The 17,714-nt window shown below is 53.1% G+C and overlaps 2 protein-coding genes across 3 annotated transcripts in view; one reads left to right on the forward strand and one right to left on the reverse strand.

Moving 5' to 3' along the window:
- Positions 1–17,714, forward strand: part of LOC138374230 (NACHT, LRR and PYD domains-containing protein 7-like) — a 672,516-nt gene that overhangs the window by 391,756 nt on the left and 263,046 nt on the right.
- On the reverse strand, positions 3,124–17,703 carry PRPF31 (pre-mRNA processing factor 31). Of its 2 annotated transcripts, none has more exons than XM_069458021.1 (14): positions 17,649–17,703; positions 16,748–16,932; positions 16,568–16,628; positions 14,228–14,311; positions 13,528–13,625; positions 12,540–12,646; positions 12,091–12,260; positions 9,937–10,094; positions 7,590–7,679; positions 5,771–5,898; positions 5,596–5,668; positions 4,730–4,858; positions 4,552–4,650; positions 3,124–3,349 (listed from the first exon to the last, which is right to left on the reverse strand). In XM_069458021.1, the coding sequence occupies exons 2-14, from the start codon at positions 16,922–16,924 to the stop codon at positions 3,224–3,226; spliced, it is 1,500 nt and encodes a 499-aa protein (XP_069314122.1). In that variant the 5' UTR covers positions 16,925–16,932; positions 17,649–17,703; the 3' UTR covers positions 3,124–3,223. The 2 variants fall into 2 exon arrangements, with proteins under 2 accessions (XP_069314122.1, XP_069314121.1); XM_069458020.1 differs by lacking the exon at positions 17,649–17,703 and adding an exon at positions 17,587–17,637.

The following is a 17,714-nucleotide window of genomic DNA, read 5'->3' on the forward strand; positions in this document are numbered from 1 at the left end:
AGCAGAGTTGATTGGAAGCGCGAGGCATAGTTTTTGTTCTGCTCTGACTGGGTACGTGACCAGATGGTGGGGCAGTCGTTCTCTGCACCTCCGTTTCCTGAATGTTTTGAGGACGCTGCAGAAGGTAGAAATTAGATTGGCTTTCCCCTCCCACGGTTGCCTCGGTAATGCCTGCTCGTTTCAGATCTCAGCTCTGTTGTCTTTTCTTGGGGAGAAAACTTTCCTGACCACTCGTGCTGAGTGCTTATGTGAGCCCTGTTCGTTGGGATTTATTTTTTGCACGTCTACCGTTATTTTTGTAATTATTTGGGTGCTCCCCACCTGGATTTTGCGTCCCGGGCACTTAGCAAGCAGGAAGCAATCAGTAACCATTTGCTGAATGAATAGATGAAGGAATGTGAGGGATGACTTGTGACTTTCAGGAACTGGGAGGCATTTGCCCAGGGTCATACAAGAGACAGGAGGAAAGTAAGATAAATCCAAGGGAGAAGTGAATGTACACTGAACCATTCCGCACCATGCGCATCAGAATCGCTTGAGGCAAGAGAGGGAGGAATGCTTGTAAAAATGTATATTCTTTGGCCCGCACACAGACCTACAGGAGGGAGGCCTAGGGATCTGTATTTTTAAACTTCTCCGGTGATCCTTGGCATTCGTTAGCATTTGAGAGTTATCTATCTAGAGCTTTGCTATTCCAAGTGAGGTTCCCTGGATGGAGCAATGCTTCTCAGACTTCTCAGGAATCACCTATGGATTTGTTAAAATGCAGATTCTGATTCAGGAGTTTCCAGATTCTGCTTTTCTAAGGAGCTCCCAGGTGATGCTGATGGTCTATAGTTCACACTTTGAGCAGCAAGGATCCACATTAGTGGTTCTCAAACTTGGCTGTACCTTAGAATCACCTGAGGAGGCCGGGCATAGTGGCTCACACCTGTTATCCCAGCACTTTGGGAGGCGGAAAGGGGAGGATTGCTTGAGACCAGGAGTTCAAGACTAGCCTGAGCAACATAGTGAGACCCTCCCCCCACCCAATCTCTACTAAAAATAGAAAAAATTAGCCAGGCCTGGTGGTGCATGCCTGTAGTCCCAGCTACTCAGGAGGCTGAGGCAAGAGGCTTGCTTGAGCCCAGGAGTTCAAGGCTGCAGTGAGCTGCTATGATCATACCATTGTACTCCAGCCCAGGCAACAGAGGAAGACCCTGTTTCAAAACAAACAAACAAAAAACCACACCCGGTCAACTTGAAAAAAAATTCAGATACCTAGCCTTGCACTAGACCAGCTAAATCAATTTCCAAGGACAGGAGCCTTACATGAGTCATTTTTAAATTCCTGAGATAATTCTAATGTGCAAAGCTTATCTAAGAGCCGCTTATAGACTTTTCGAGAGCAGTTGAGTTCTCCAAGTATGGTCTTGGATGAGGAGCATAAACCATCACCTGGGAACTTGTTTGAAATGCACACTTTTGAACCCCACCTTGGACTAACTGAAACATAAACTCTGGGCCCAGCAACTATGTTTAACAAGCCCTCCAGGTAATTTGGAAGCATATTAAATTTTGAGAATTTCTAAGAGGAGGTAGAACTGTAAGGTCAGGTGCCTTAGATTCCTTTCTTGAAATTCACACCCTCATGTTCCCCCACCCCCACCCCACTACCCACTGGCAAATGCCAGATACACTCTGGCCAAGGGTGGTAGGGGATTCTGAACAGAGTCGTGGACAAAGGGTCCTCTCTGGCAGACCAGTATGCAGAGATCAGCAAAGGTGGTCATTTTCAAACAAGGCTGACCTAAAGGCTCAGGGACAAAACTGGGGAAACAGTTAGGCAACCTGGGGTAGTTTGGCCATTAAGAGGAACCTCCCAGGTGTGTAGACTTTTTAACCTGAGGGAGGAAAGAAATTCAGAGATTGCAGCTGAGGTCCAGAGACAGGATTGAAGGAGAGACTGGGATCCAGAGACAGAGTGGTGATGGGGGAGGCCCAGAGAGGAGAACAGAAAGAGCAAGATCTCACAGACAGGACCCAGGAAGCCAGAAAGACCCAGGGAGAAAGTGTGAACTGGAGAGAGGGAAAGATGGAGACTGCAGGCATGATCCTCCCACCACTGCTGGTTCTTGTCTTTGTAGTTTCTCTCTTGGGTAACTAAGAGAAGCACTGACCTTGCAGGTCAGGTGACTAGGCCCCCTCCTTAGTATCTCTGTGATGCCCAGCCCCAGAGCACAGAGTGAATGGGGCCCCTGGAGTTGCTCTTCCTTAACCTTTCCAGGGAAACCATGGTTTCATGCCACCCTGCTGGGACTGCTCACAGTTCCCTCACCTGGAATACCTTTCCCCCCATCCCCCTACTGCAGGCCACATTCCCCCCAGCCCAAGTGAAGGCAGCTCTGGCTGAGCCCCAGATCCTAAGACAGTTCCTGGAGGGCAGGGGATGGGAAATGTGTTCCTTTTGCTCACCTGGCAGGAACTGTTACAGCAATTAGTTCCTACCAGGGCCAGAAGCCTGCCTGATTCACCCTTGTCAGGGCTTGGCACAGCCCCTCAACAAACATTGGCTAAAAATAACAACAGGACCCAGTTATTGGGCCCCTACGGCGAGCTCATGGTGTAGGTGTAGAAGATTGGAAAGGTGAGGCCACTTGCCTGCGGTACCAAACAATTCAGGGCAGCCTGCATGAGAGCTGGGGCTTTTAGTGGCCACATCACTTGGGTATCAAAATGGCTGATGTTCTCCAAGGGGTAGGGAGAGGATTTTCCTCTTTTTGGGGTCCCATGACAAGGAAGTGATGGGGCAAGGACTGGGCCCAGATAACATCTGGACCAGAAATGCAAGCTCTTTTCCCAAAAACCCATAGCTTTGACTCCTCCAGCTGCCTCGAGTGCTTGAAAATGACCACTCCCCAAGGACAGATCTTGATAATGTGATTTTAATTCTACTGCTTCCCAAAAAAAGCATCTCCTTTCCCAGTTAAAATAAGAAGACAAGGCATGATGAAAACCTCCTCTGCCCCCTAAATGGGGCAGTGATCTTGGTGCTGGGGCAGGCCAGGCTGGGCATCTTCCCAGGCCTGCCTGGATGGTCCCAGCACTGGGGCAGACAGCAGGGCAGGTTCTCCCTGCCAGAACCTCCCAGCCAGAACCTCCCAGCCCCAACCCCAATCCCTTCACAAGGGCTGGGGCCTCTGTGTGCCTTTAGTGGATACCCACCCTGAGCACACACAGACACTCAGGTGGACATGATGCCGCTCTTCTCGCCCTTGACCTTGAGGAATTCAGCCATGCTGGAGAAGTACTTCTGGTTGGCCTCAGCTACCTTCTTCTCTGCTGCTTGTGGGTTCACAATCTCCAGGCCCTGTGGGGTGGGGGAGGGGGATGACGGATCAGGTGGGGAGACGGCCCCTCCCCCATCCAATATGGGAATCGTGACATGTTAGTACCCCACAGCCCCTTCCTGATGGTCCTCAGGCTTCAGGTGGGCATGAGGACAGTCTGCCTGTTCCTAGAGTCTCCCCTGCCTTGGGAGAGTCTGACTCAGTGGGTCTTGAGGGAGGTGGAGGAGGGGACCAGGGCATCTGGATTTTTTACAAGTTCCCAGGTGATGCTAAAAACACCAATGTTTGAGAACAGACAATCCTGCCCACTTTCTGGGTGAGGAAACTGAGTCCCAAAGGGAAGTGGCTGGCCTGAGGTCCCAGCACAAATCACACCAAGACCACCGATAACTGACAATCCTAACAACTAGGGCTGGTTGCTGACACGTGGCCGGCACTGCTCTAAACATGTCCAAGGCAGTAACCCTGATCCCACGGAGGCCCTCCCAGGCTGCTCAGAAACCCCACCTCCCCATGCCTCTCCCACCCTTTCCTCCCTGGCACTTACCGCCTTCTGCTACACTGGACATTCTACTTATCTGTCTGTGCCCTGCCACCCACGGGCTCTTCGAGGGTTTCGAGGGTAAGACTCGTCTCTTTTGTTTTTACTTTATCCCCAGAGCCTAGAGCAGCACTTGGAACTCAGTAGGTGCTCAATAGATACTTGCTGACTGATTGACCTCACTGCTGCCTCACACCACCATGGTGCAGACTTGCCCTATCCTGCGGATGAGTAAACTGAGGTGCACACAGGTGTGGTGACTGCCACGCTCCAGGCCGCTCACCGCTGGCTGGGCAGCAGCCTGGGCCCAGTGTGATGTCCAAGCCCAATTAACTGGGAGCCTGCTCTGGTGGGGCTCCGAGGTGACTCCAGCCACCCTGGCCATTTTGAACACGAGGACATGGAGGCTGAAAGGGGGTGTAACCTGCTCAAGGTCACACAGGGAGTCACTGGGTCCCTGATTCTCAAGCCAGCCCACGCTCACCACGACTGTCACTGCTCTTGTCAGCGACAAGAGCTGCCTCAGCCCTCTATGCGCCTTGTCCACACGACCTCCTTGACAACTCTGAGGGGACATCTACTGTGGGCCTGCTTCACAGGGAGAGGGGAAGGAGCTTTACCAGGGCCCCCTGGAGGGCCAGGGAGCAGAGCTGGACCCCAGCAGGGCGGGCTACACCATACCTGGAGTGGGGTGAAGGCCACGCTGGAGGCCGTCCCCGAGGAGCGGTCGCGAATGGTGGACTTCCCGCCATACACCACGCTCTGCTTCTGCAGGGTCCGCTGTGGGAGGGGACAGGGAGGCTGTGATCTGGGCTTACCTGGTCCTTGTGTCCATCAGGCCCCCAGCCCTGGCTCATACCTGCAGCGTCTTGGAGATTCTGGCCTTGGTGGCTTCGTTCACCTGTGTCTGCCGCACACGCCCGCTGCCCGACTTGCCCAGGTGGCCCAGGCTGAAGCCCAGGTCCTCCTGATAGGCGTCCTCCTCGATCTGGGGGGAAGGGGAAGTGTCCTGCAGTTACACTGCTGGGCCGCACCAGCCACTCGGGCACCCCCTCAACCAGCTGCAAGCCTAGCAGCCACTGGTTAACTGGTTCCACAGGCACCCACTCAGGTACCCACTCAGCCTGGCTGGGGCCTCAGGGCCTGCCCACACATGGGTGATCCTGGGGACCCCTGAGGAGTTGCATCTCTGAGCTCAGAGCTGAGAGGCCATTTCCTCCTCAGCATGTGTGTTGAGGGGTATCAAAAACTGGGACATGTTTCACCAATGAGGTGGATCTGAGCTAGTTCTTGCAGGACCAGTAGGATGATGCTTGGATAACAAGAGACTGGTGGATGAAACTTGGGGAGGGGCCATGCAGCAGGGCACTGTGTAGTCAGCTGAGCCTCCAGGCAGGGCAGGACCGGCTTGCGGGGTGTGTAGGGTCCAGCCAAGGAGCCTGGGTGGAAGCTGCGGGCTCTGAGCTGGGCAAACAGGCCAGGGCAGCCGGCTCTGAGGGATTCAAAGGTCACTTTGGGGCCGGATGGATGGGGAGGGGAGAGAGCAGAGGCTGGGGGACCAGGGATAAGGCTGGGGCAATGCCCCTGATCTGAGCTGGGGTCACAGGATGCAGAGGAGGGAATGTAGCAGGAGGAAGAAGGGGCAGGACTTGGCAGCTGTGGGAGTGGGGAGATGGCGGGAGGACCCCCAATGTTCCCGAGCTGGCAGGGTGGCGGGGGTCTGACCTCTCCGAAGCTCATGCGGTTGGCCTGCTTCCGGATCTCAGTCAGCCCCAGCCGCTCCTTCATCTTGCGGTACCTGGGGATGGGAGGGCAGGGGGCACCAGGGAGTCAGCTGGGAGGGCACCCGGCTTCTTCCTTTCCTGGCCCCCACCCCTGCCAGCCCCCCAGGGTCCCTCACCTGCGGCCACCTCGCTTCTTCCGCTGCCCATCCAGGGGCGCAGGCAGCGGCTTCACCTGCTTCACAGGCGGTGGCTCCTGCCACTTGTCAAATTTGCGCTCGATCTCATCCTTCAGTTCATAACCCACCTAGGGAGGGGTGAGAGGGAGGTCCTGCAGCCACTGACTTGGGCCGCCCGCCCAGGCCTCCTCTGTCCATCATCCGTCTGTCCACCCAAGTGCAGCGCTGCCCCTCAACTCACTCCTTCCCTCTTAAGCACTGGAGCATCTTGTCCGTTCTCTGGGTTCTAAGTTCCATCTACAACCTGATGCCTCAAACTTGTATCTCATCAGGTTCCGACCTCTCCTCCGGGTTCCGCACCCTGTGAACAGCTGTCTCCTTGACATTGGGATCACTAACAGGCCCCTCAGAGGTACAAGGACCAAGCAGCATTCTCGCTCCTTTCCCCAGCCTCTGTCCTCATTCTCCGTGTCAGCAAACGGCTGCCCTCGATTCCAGCCTTTCTCTCCCAAACTGCAGATCCCAGCAGGCTCAGGCTCTTCCTTAAGAATGAACCCCAAATTGGCCCCTAATTTGTTCTCTTTGGGCCCCAAAAAGTTCTCCCCAGGGTGCACAAGGCTCCACTTTATCTTCCCTGGACACCACCAGTACCTCCCCTCACCCCCCTTTACCCCCCTCGGCTTGCTGCACTCCAGCCTCAGGGCCTTTGCAGGGACTGTTCCCTCTGCTTGGAATACTCTTCCCCAAGGATCCACTTGCTCCCTACCTCCAACCAGATCTCTGTTAAAACTTCTCCTCAGAGGAGCCCTCCCTGACATCCCTTGCCACCCTGATCCCCTTTATCTTTCTCGGCATCTACTTGGCACTGCTGGACACACCATAGATTCCACTTGTTTACTGTCCCCTCACCACGGCCCCAGCTAGAATGTACACGCCACAGCGGCAGGGTTCTCCACTGTGCTACTCACGCTGGTGAGCCCTGCTGGTCCCCAGCACCCAGACCAGCACTGACAGGGAGAGATGGGGAGGGGAGCGAAGAGAGGGAGAGAGACTGAGCATCTGCACGCTGGGCCAGGCTACAAGACATGGCTACTTTCCTGAGTAAGTCTACTAAAGACAGAAGTTAATTGAATAATTATTTGAATAATATCCCCTCCTGGTAGAGGGGATAGATCCTGGCGTGGCAGGCAAAATAATGCCCCCTCAACACCGCCCCCCGCCCAAGGATGTCCATGTCCTAATTCCCAGGACCCGTGAATGTCGCTTCACACAGAAAAAGGGACTTTGCAGATGTGAAAAGGTTAAGGACTGTGAGATGGGGAGATTATTCCAGATGATCAGCGTAGGCGCAATATAATTGCAAGTGTCCTTAAAACAGGGGAAGAGAAGGAGATGTGAAGACAGAAGCAGAGTCAGGGAGGCATCTGAAGAGGCCACAAGGATGGCTGTGAAGATGGAGGAAGGGCCACAAGCCAGGGTGTGCCGGCCACCTCCAGGAGCTAGAAAAGCCTGGGTAACAGATTCTGCCTGAGAGCCTACAGGAGTGAACTCTGCTGACACCTTGACCTTAGTCCAGTGAATCTCATTTCGGACTTCTGACCTACAGGACCATAATAAACCTGAGCTGTCACTACGTTTGTGCTAACTTGCTACAGCAGCCCTTGGAAACTCACACACTGGGGAAGCAGAGACGCAGACAGACACCCCTGCCTCTGCCCTGTTAGGACAGCATCCATTCGGGCTAGCTTTCCCGCGATGGCTCCCCCTGCCCCCACCAAAGACCCAGACTCACAGGGACTGACTCCCGGCCGCCCCTCACCTTCCCTTCCGTGCTCTCATGGAAACTGTCCACGCGGGCTGCCAGCGTGCACTTGGCAGCCACCAGCCTGGCTGCTTTCCGCCGGAGATCCTGCAGCAATGCAAAGTGGGGTGGAGTCTGTGTGAGCCAGCCAGATGCACAGAGGTAAAGACCCCGCAAACCCAGCCGCGTCTCATAAGGGGCTGGCTCTATCCAGCGTCCCAGGAAGGGGGCTTGGCACACATGGGCTCATCTGCTCCTCCCAGCAGGCTCGGGAGGTGCAGACTCTTATCCCCCGTTTCACAGACAGGCCAAGGATGACGGTAGAGAGCAGAGCCTCCGGCCCAGAATGTCCTGGCTGATAAGTTGCAGAGCCCAGATAAGGATGACTGTAAAACACACTGACGATGAGGACAGCTATAATCACAGAAACACCAGCGGAGAAAGCCCCCAGGGCACGTTATAGATCCCAGCCCGTGCTAAGTAAGCCCCTCGGACCATCTCATCAAATATTCAAACATGAAGCTGGTGTGATCACTGTCCCCACTTTACAGATGTGGAAACCAAGGCTCCAAGTCACGTGGCCAGGGAGACAGAGGTGGTAGGTAACGTAGCCAGGCTTCTATTCCAAGCTGCCACCACGTCTAGCAAATTTTTCTATTTTTTGTAGAGATGGAGTCTTACTCTTGCTCAGGCTCGTCTCAAACTCCTGGACTCAAGCAATCCTCCCGCCTCAGCCTAGCAAAATGCTGGGATTACAGATGTGAGCCACCACACCCAGACATAAAACCACTTATTCTAATAACAAATTATGATCAATGTTTTCTCTTTACCTACTTTTAAAAACTGCAAACTCGTTTAAATAGACAACTTAATTTCATACCCTAAATGGGAGATTATTAAATAATAAACACATAAGCATACAGTGATTAAAATAAAAAATCCATCGGCTGGGTTCAGTGGCTTACACCTGTGGTCCCAGCACTTTGTGGGGCTGAGGTGGGAGGATCGCCTGAGTCCAGGAGTTTGAGACCAGCCTGGGTGACACAGCAGGACCCCCCATCTCTACTAAAAAGAATTTAAAAAAAATAGCCAGGTATGTTGCCACACACCTGTAGTCCCAACTACTTAGGAGCCTGAGGCAGGGGGATCGCTCGAGCCCAGGGGTCTGAGGCTGCTGTGAGCTGTGCCTGCATTCCTGCACTCTGGCCTGGGTGACAGAGTAAGACCTTGTCTCTGTTAAAAAAAAAAGAAAAAAAAATCTATCTTTGTGTCACTGAAATCCATGGTCTGTGCCACTAAAGGGACGTGGCCCGTGTTCTAGGAAACACCAAAAGGGTGCATGTAAAACCCACAGGCATGAGACTGAATTAGTAATAATAATGAAGATAACAATAAAAATAATAAAATTAGCAGCACCTAAGTGTGGCAAAGAATTTAATCTTGCCCAAGAAGAGGTGTAGCCCTTGCCCTGGGCACCTGGGCGGTAGTCTTTGTTGCCCTGAGGCCCTGGGCTAGGCAGATGGTCACAATGTGGTTTAGTGTGGGGGGTCCTGGCCACACAGGCAAGACCAAGCCTGCGATTCAGGGTGGGGCCCGTGCTATGGGATGTCAGTCGACCCGAAGACTGAGATCAGCTGCATGTGCAAATCAATCAATCGAGTCTATGCGGCCGAGCCCCACTGAGGACTCTGAATGCCGAGGCCCAGGTGAGCATCCCTGGCTGGCAATCTGTGCGTGTTGTCACACATCAGTGCTAGGAGGGCACGGCGTCCTGACTGCCGGGAGAGGACCGAAGGAAGCTCCGAGACTGGTAACTTCTCCTGGACCCTTCCTACGTCTCTCTCCTCCTGGCTGATGTTAATCTGTACCCTGTCCTAGTAATAAACTGCAACCCCAAGCACAGCAGCTCTCAGTGAGTTCTATGAGTCGTTCCAGTGAGTTATCGAACCTGAGGGTGGTTTGGGGAACCCCCCCGCCGAAGTTGCAAGCTAACCCAGCATCGCTTGTTATGTGCTAGGCCTGATGGGTAAGTGCTTGGTATACACCGAGCCCTCATGCCAACCACGTGTAGCAGATACTGTTCTCCCCGTTTTACAGAGGAGGAGACTGAGGCACGGAAGAGCTCACGCCTCTCGCCCAAGGTTACCCGATTGGTGAATGGTGCTTCCAGAGTCCCAGCCCCAGTGCTTGCTCGCTCCAGCACCCTGGCTCTCACGCCCCACGCTCCCCTGACCTCCAGGCTCCTGACCGTTACCGTCAGCTGTGCCAGGGGAGGGGCAGGAGGTGACCTGCTCAGGCTGTTTTGGGCACAGCAGAAGCCTCCATAGGAGCTGGGAGGCTGAGGGGGACAACGCGTTGGGCTCACCGGGGGCAGCGACTGCACGATGTCACTGTGGTAGATGTAGCCGGTATGGGGCAGCACTGAGGTAGATGAAAAGCCGGACAGCGTCTTGCGCTGGGCCCCGAGCAGCATGATGTTGCAGGCGGGCATCTTGGAGAGGTTGGTCAGGCCACCGGCCACACCTGCAGCCGGAGAGAGGGGAGAGGTCAGGAGAAACTGACAGGGGCATTGGACTGGGGGCTCGCCACGTGCTGTGCACCTTTACATGAGGTTCTGGTCGGCTCCCCTTGGTGGCCCTGCCAGGGAGGGCTGACCCCTCTATTCCACAGAGAGGGAGATTGGAAGGAGGCTCAGAGAGGGCAGGCAACTTGCTTGAGGGTGCACAGTGAGGAAGTGGCCCAACAGGGAGCTGACCTCAAGGTCTGTGCTGAGCCACACTGTCCCCATTCTGGAGATCACGTCTGTGTGTTTTGGAACCATTTTCACCAAACCAGGAGCTCCTAACAGCAGGCCCTGGATGTGGTTCATCTTTGGGTTTTCAGCAAGCTTGTTTACAGCTGGCACAAGGGAGAGGACAAGGAGCTATAGGTTAAGTGTCATTGCCACTGAGGGGGGGGTTGGCTGTGTGCCAGGCCTTGGGCTGGGTGTTCTGAAGATTAGGAAGAAGAAAGGAATCTCTCAAGCAAGGTTCCAATATAGGCAAAAGAACCCATGTGGGAGGCAGAAGAATGTCCCCCCACCATATTCACATCTGAATCCCCAGAACCTGCCAGTATGGAATATTACATGGCCAGAGACTTTGCAGAGCGGACTAAGTTAAGGGCTTTGAGATGGGGAGGAGTACCCTGGGTTATCTGGGTGGCTTCAGTGCAATCACAGGGGTCCTTAGAGTTGGGAGAGGCAGAAGAGCCAGGGTCAGAGTGACGTGTGAGAGGAGTTTAACATGGTGGAAGGGGCCATGAGCCAAGGAATGCTAGAGAAGGCAGGAGCTAGAAAAGGCAAGGAAACAGATTCTCCCTAGAACCTCCATAAGCAAACACAGCCTGCTGACACCTTGATTTTAGCCATGAGTGCTAAACATCTGACCTCTAAAACAAGAGGATAATATGTTAACATCTAAGCTACTATGCAAGTGAAATGCGTTCCAGCAGCGATAGGAAATGCATATACCCCTCAATCAGCACTAGGGAAACTGAGGCGTATGAAATCACTTGCCCAAGAGTGTGAGGTCAATGGGGGAGGGAGGAGAGCCAGGATCCACACCCAGGTCTATCCTGCCCCCAAACCACTGCTTCTTTCTATTCTGCAACTTGGCACACACCTTCTACCCGAGGCAGCTGTTAAGGGCTAAGCTGTCCCTTCAAAATTCGTACATTGAAGTGCTAACTCCCCACACCTCAGAATGTGACCATGTTTGGAAAAGGATCTTTAAAGAAGTGATTAAGTTAAAATGAGGTCCTTGGAGCAGGCCCTAATTCAATCTGTCTTCACCTTATATGAAGAGGTGAAGACACAGGGAGAAGACACCATCTACAAGGCCAGGTTAGAGGCCTCAGGAGAAACCAACCCTGCCACCAGCTTGATCTCAGACTTCCAGCCTCCAGAATCGTGAGAAAATAAATGTCTGATGTTTAAGCTGCCCAGTCTGTGGCACTTTGTTATGGCAGCCCTAGCAGACTATTACAGGTACTTTACCAAACTCCCCTTGGAAGTCTCTTTTGGTTGGAGGGGAGGAGTTCAAGGGGACACTCTGAGACTATAGAGGGCTCCTGGGAAGGAAGGGACCCATCATTTAATCCCAACACACTGCCAGGATTAGTGTCCCCATTTTGCAGAGAAAACTGAGGCTCAAAGGACCAACTTTACTACTCCTAGGCTGCCCTATGGGTCCAAGGTAGAGCTGGGAACTGTCCAGACCTACCAGCCTTTCCTCTGGTCACACTGCCTCCTTCCTTTACAGCCTCTCTGGCCCCAGCCCTGCTGAGGACTCAGGGACTGAGGATATTCACCCTTCCTCTGTGTCTGTGCTAGGCTGGTTGACTTCTGTGATCTCCAGGGACAGGGTGCTGGGGCCCAGGTGCCAAACTCCCCATTCTATAGAAAAAGGACATGGCTTCCCCAAGGTCACACAGCACATCAGCAGACCCCAGCCCGGGGGAACCAGCCCTGGGGCCTCACCCATGATCTTGGCGGCTGTGGACGCTCCAATGATGATGGACAGGTTAGGCGCGATGAAGGACATGCGAGACTCCACATACTCATAGATGCGGTGCTTGGAAGCATTCAGCTCCAGTGCCATGTCGCAGGCCTCCTCCAGCCGCTCCAGCTCCTCCTCGGACAGCTGCTGCCTGTAGGGGTGGACAGGCCCTGTCTGCCTGGTGCCCGGGCCCCACCTCTCAGTTCCGTGTGTGTGTGTGTGTGTGTGTGTGTGTGTGTACAGACACGTATGTGCCTGTGCACATATTTGCGCAGCTTCAGGGCAGGGCAATCCCAAGTCCCACCAGCCCCAGGGGCCTGGATGCAGAGGCCGCTGGGAACCTCAGCTCTTGGCCACCACCGTCACAGCGGCCCATTCTTTGTTAGACAGGCCTGAGGCAGGCCTTGCACCTCCCCTGTGGGGTACGTACCCCTGGGTGGTGGAGGCAGTGACGCTGACGACCATGATAGTGGCGTTGGTTAGGATCTGCTGCAAGTTCTCGTTGTTCTTGCATTTGTCCAGGCTGTTGCCCAGCTCCTGGAGGTGACAACAGAAGGGATGGGAAGCATCGGAACCCAGGAAGGTTCTAGAACCTCTCCTGCCCCAGGACCCACGTGGGTCTCTAGGAAGTCAGGGTCTGGACACTGGGGTCCTCTCCTGTCTCCTACCCATTCCAAGAACTTCACTGCCCAAAGCATGAGCACCGTCTTCTCTGCTCTGGCTGACTTGGAAATGGAGCCCGAGTGGAGTGGCCAGCTGGGAAGACCTGCTGCCTTGAGCAAGCCTCCAGCCCACACCAAGTCAGAGCACAGGTCTGACGGCCCTGCTTCCCTGCATGGACCTCCCGACCACTGTCCTAATCCCATTTTCCTGGACACATGCAGGGACCTCCTCCTCTCCTTGTCTTCGCTCGTGCCTGTCCCTCTCTTTTCAACCCTCCCTCTCCTTTCCGATAAGATCCAAAGCCTTAAAGGGTCGATGTGATCCAACCTCTTCAACTTCACCTCCTTCCACCTGCTCACTTCTTCCTAGCTTGTTCCCCTCTCAGGCTCTTTGCACTTAGGTGACTCCTTCCCTTAAATCATTGCGTGGCTGTCCCCATGTCAGCCTTCAGATCTCCACTCGAATGCCACCTGCTCCAACCACAGTGGAGCAGCTCAGGTCAGGCCAGCAGGGAACCCCTCTCAGGAGCCCAGGGGAGGAAGGGAGCCGTGAGAAAGCCCTCTCCAGGCTCCACCCCACCCTTGCTGAGCAGGTGGGAGCAGCTGAGCCTCTGTTCATTCCTCTCCATTATCTCCAGACCTCAAGGCTCTTACAGTGGGGGTCTGAGGGCAGGCCCTGCCTCCCCCTTCACACTAGTGGTGGTTGGTTGAGAAGTCTCAGTGTTTCCCGAGCTCTCCACCATTCTCTCCACTCACCTTGACTGTGCGGATATAATCTAGCGCGTTGGGGACCAAGGACTCCAGTTCGGGGAACCTCTTTGAGTACTTATCCCGGATAAACTTATGGATGATGTCTAGGGTGGACAAGAAAGGCGAGTGTCCGGTGAGACAGGAGGCAGACTCTGCTGTTGTCCCCAGTATCCATTTCCCCTCCCTCTTTTAGTAACCAAACCCCCGAATGGTAGCCTGGCGCACGGACACCCAGCATAAAGGCTACATTTCTCAGCTGTCCCTAATGCTAGCTGTGGCCACATGAGTTAGTTCTGGTCTACAAGATGTGAGCTGAAGTAACATGTTCTTTAATAAAGAACCATGCTCTCCTCTTCCCTCCCCGCCTTGCTGGTGGGAATGTGGAGGTGATGGCTGGAGGTAGGGCAGTCACCTTGGACCATGAAAATGGTGGCAGATCAACAAGATGGAAAGAGCCTGGGCCCTGTAAATGGTCGAGCTGCTACACTAGGCCCAGACTGCTCAATCAGACTTTTATACAAAAGGAAAATGCACTTTCTTCTTATTTAAGCCACTCTATTATGGCAGCTGAACCTGCATTTGACCTAATATAACAGTACTATGAGGACTTGGGGGCAGGACTCTGGGAAAGGCCAGTGGGGAAGGTGGAGGAGGGTGCGAGGGACACCCCACAGGGCTGTCTCCACCTGCCCCTCTCAGCACTCACTCAGTTCATTCTCAATCTCCACAGTTAGGTTGTTGGCATCCACGATGACCCGGTACTCAGGGGCTGCCTCCACTGGTCCCATCACTGTGAAGATGAGAAGCAGCCTAGGTGTGAGTCTGTGTCTAAACACCTACCCCCTCCTGCATCCCGCAGCTGGGGGAGACTGAGGATGCTGCTGGAGGGGGCCAGGAAGGAGGGGCTTGAGCATAAACAAAGGGACAGGTTGACATGTCTGTAAATGTCCCCTGGATCTGTGTTCCTTTCTCTGATTTCTTCCCCTCGTCTGTGCTCCAGGCCAGTCTACACTTGATCCCATCCTTCCCTAAAACTAAACCCGCCTGTGGCTCCCCACACCCCTCAGGCTAATGACCAAGCTCCCTTGACTGACATTCGAGGCCTCCCAAAAGACTGGAAGCCCTGCAAGGATAAGTGCTATGTCTGTGTTTCCAGCCCTGGCACCCAGAACAGCACCCAGCATGCTGGAATTGCTCAACTGCTATCTGCTGACTGACCGGCTCTGCAGTCTGGCCTCTTACTGTACTCCCTGTTGTATTACACTCCAGCCATAAAGGACAAATTATACTGCCCTGAACACCTGAGGCTGTTCACATCTCCTGGGCTTTGTATATGCTGTTTCCTCCCCCTGGAACATTCCTTCCTCATGTCTGTGCTTTAATAATAACAAGAGTATTTATGATAATAATGATGATTGTATTACTATTAGTAGTCATAGCAGTCAACACATATAGGACTTACCCTTGAGTCAGATGCTGTTCTAAGTGTCATACAGGTATTTACCTACTCATCCTCAACCATCCAGGAGGGTAGGCATTAAATTAGACCAATTTTGCAGAGAAAGAAATGGAGGGCATTGCCTGATGTCACAGGAGCCAGTAGACAGCAGAGCTGAGATCTGACCCCAGGTAGAGTGGCTTTAGAGTCTGTGTTCTTGTTTTAAGAGATGGAGTCTCACTAGGTTGCCGGTCTTGAACTCCTGGGCTCAAGCAATCCTCCCATCTCAGCCTCCCGAGTAGCCACTGCACTTGGCCAGTGTCTGTGTTCTTAACCCTGATGCTCAAATGCTTTTATAAGCGCTTAAGGCTCACATGGCGACTAAGAATCCTTCTCTCCATTTCTGGCAGGGTCAGATGCCTCCTCTGCATTCCCATGGCACTTGTGCCACCTCTGTTACACAGCGATTGCCACAAGGTTTTGAAATGTTTCACGTCTACTCTCCACACCAGACACCAGGTGTGATCGAATCTGACTCAATCCCTGAGACTGGCCTAATATCAAGAAATATTGCTGTTTGTGGCTTCTCACAGGTCTCTGAATCAAGAATTTCTTCAGCCTGGCATTTGGAACCCTGTGGGATTTGGCACATTCCTGAGCCTTCCCTTGCACTCCTGCTGTCTGAGGCTCTATGGCATGCCATTTTCTTTCCCTGGGCTCCTTTCTCCCCTTATTTCCTTGGCATTTGTATTCCTGCTCCAGAGTCTATTCAGGTACCAATTCTTCCCTGACCTCTAAGCTGGAAGTGAGAAAAGTGTTAGGTGATACTTTAATAATTGTGTGATCATTTTGTATGGTTACTTGGTCTTTACCAAACGATACCAGTTTTCCATTCACAGTAGTGATTCACATACTTCTTAGGTAAATTTGAGGAAAAAAAAAGTCTGTGATTCAAAAAATGTTAAACAGGACAAGTAGTTTACAGACAGATGTGACAAAAACCCTGTAAGTGGGCCGGGCGCGGTGGCTCACGCCTGTAATCCTAGCACTCTGGGAGGCCGAGGTGGGCGGATCCTTTGAGCTCAGGAGTTCGAGACCAGCCTGAGCAAGAGTGAGACCCCACCTCTACTAAAAATAGAAACAAATTATATGGACAGCTAAAAATATATATAGAAAAAATTAGCCGGGCATGGTGGCGCATGCCTGTAGTCCCAGCTACTCGGGAGACTGAGACAGGAGGATCGCTTGAGCTCAGGAGTTTGAGGTTGCTGTGAGCTAGGCTGACGCCACAGCATTCACTCTAGCCTGGGCAACAGAGTGAGACTCTGTCTCAAAAAAAAAAAAAAACCTGTAAGTGGTCATGTGAATCACTAAAGTTTGGGAAACCTTGAGCTAAATCGTGTCACAATTAGTGAGTGCTCAGCACACAGTAAGAACTTAAGAAGCATCAGCTTTATAATGCAATATATTTTGGGGGGAGATGGAAGAAAAGAAGAGAGCCCTGGAAAAGGCTGAGAGAGTTACATCCAACTTTGGAAGCCACAAGCAGCAAAAGAGCCAAGGGGCCCCACAGGAGAACAGACACAGGAGGGGAAGAGTAGAAAGTACCTTCTGAAGCTTTGGCTTGCTTGCTGATATACTCCTCAATCTTCATCATAATCTCAGCAAACTGTAAGGGAAGGAAAGTACAGTCAGAACCCAGGACACTTCAAAAAGAAGACCTGCTACCCACATCACTCCCTTCTATAAGCTTCCATTTTTAGCCCTGTGTGCCTCATGTCCTCTTACCATCTTGCTGTCCCATAGCTTGGCGATACTCTTGACTGAATCCCCGGAAAGGTCCAGTTGTGTCTCCTCCTGTACATCCTCAATCGCTGGCTCCTCTTCTTCCTCCCCATAGCTTCCTCCTTCTTCCTCTTCTGCTGCCTCTTCTAGGTCAGCTAAGAGCTCGTCTGCCAGAGACATCCCAAGGCCTGTGGGAGGCATAGCAGGGTTCCCTAAAACCTTGCCCTGACCAAGTCCCTCATGGGGAGAGGCTTCTCCCACAAAAGGCCCTGGTCCTTCTTCATCAACCCTACTAGCATGCAGGCTCCCCAAGGACAGGTACTTTGCTTTGTTCACTGAGGTATCTCCAGCTCCTACCCAGGCAAGACACAGCACACCCCTCCTACCATCACCTTGCTAAGGCTTACCAACTTCTTCCCACCTCCAGGTCTTCCTGCAACCACTTCCCCTCTCCTTAAAATGGCTCTTCCCCGCACTCTTTACTAGCCCAACACCTCCTCAGCCTTCAGTTCTCATATTCCACCTCCTCGACCTACACACTCCACTCCAGGCCAGAGGAGGTTGCTTTGTGATGCACGCCCCGCACGCCTGTGTGTCTACCCTAAGACACTTCACATATTTGGGGATAAGTAATTTATTTGATTAAGCCTGCGTCACAGGCATCAATCAAAGCTGGAAGAAGGCAGGGAACACATCCCTAGGATACCGTCCATACCACGGTAGGAGAATATAAATACCTTTGGGTAACCAATCTAAGAAGGCTCGCCTTTCTCCTTACAAATTTCCTCCCCTAGACCCAGGGGTATGGCCTCTCAGCCTCCCCTCCTCTCCATCACACTCACCTCCTCTCTCCCAGCACAACGGTTTCTAGGAAATAAGCTTCCCAAGAGCGGTCGTCGCTTACCGATGACGTCTCACATTCGCGCCGTTATCGAGACAAAGCTGCTCTCTGATTGGCCACCGCGCACGT

Source organism: Eulemur rufifrons, chromosome 24 (genome assembly GCF_041146395.1).
Source record: "Eulemur rufifrons isolate Redbay chromosome 24, OSU_ERuf_1, whole genome shotgun sequence".
Taxonomy (NCBI): domain Eukaryota; kingdom Metazoa; phylum Chordata; class Mammalia; order Primates; family Lemuridae; genus Eulemur; species Eulemur rufifrons.

What these genes read in the sequence shown, in the direction of transcription:
- PRPF31 (XM_069458021.1), bottom strand. Translation starts at nt 16,924, where the DNA reads ATGTCTCTGGCAGACGAGCTCTTAGCTGACCTAGAAGAGGCAGCAGAA. An exon ending in GCAAGCCAAAGCTTCAGAAG is followed by an intron (nt 14,312 to 16,567) that starts GTACTTTCTACT and finishes TCATCTTCACAG; the next exon opens with TGATGGGACCAGTGGAGGCA. An exon ending in TCGTGCAGTCGCTGCCCCCG is followed by an intron (nt 7,680 to 9,936) that starts GTGAGCCCAACG and finishes GCATTGCTGCAG; the next exon opens with GATCTCCGGCGGAAAGCAGC.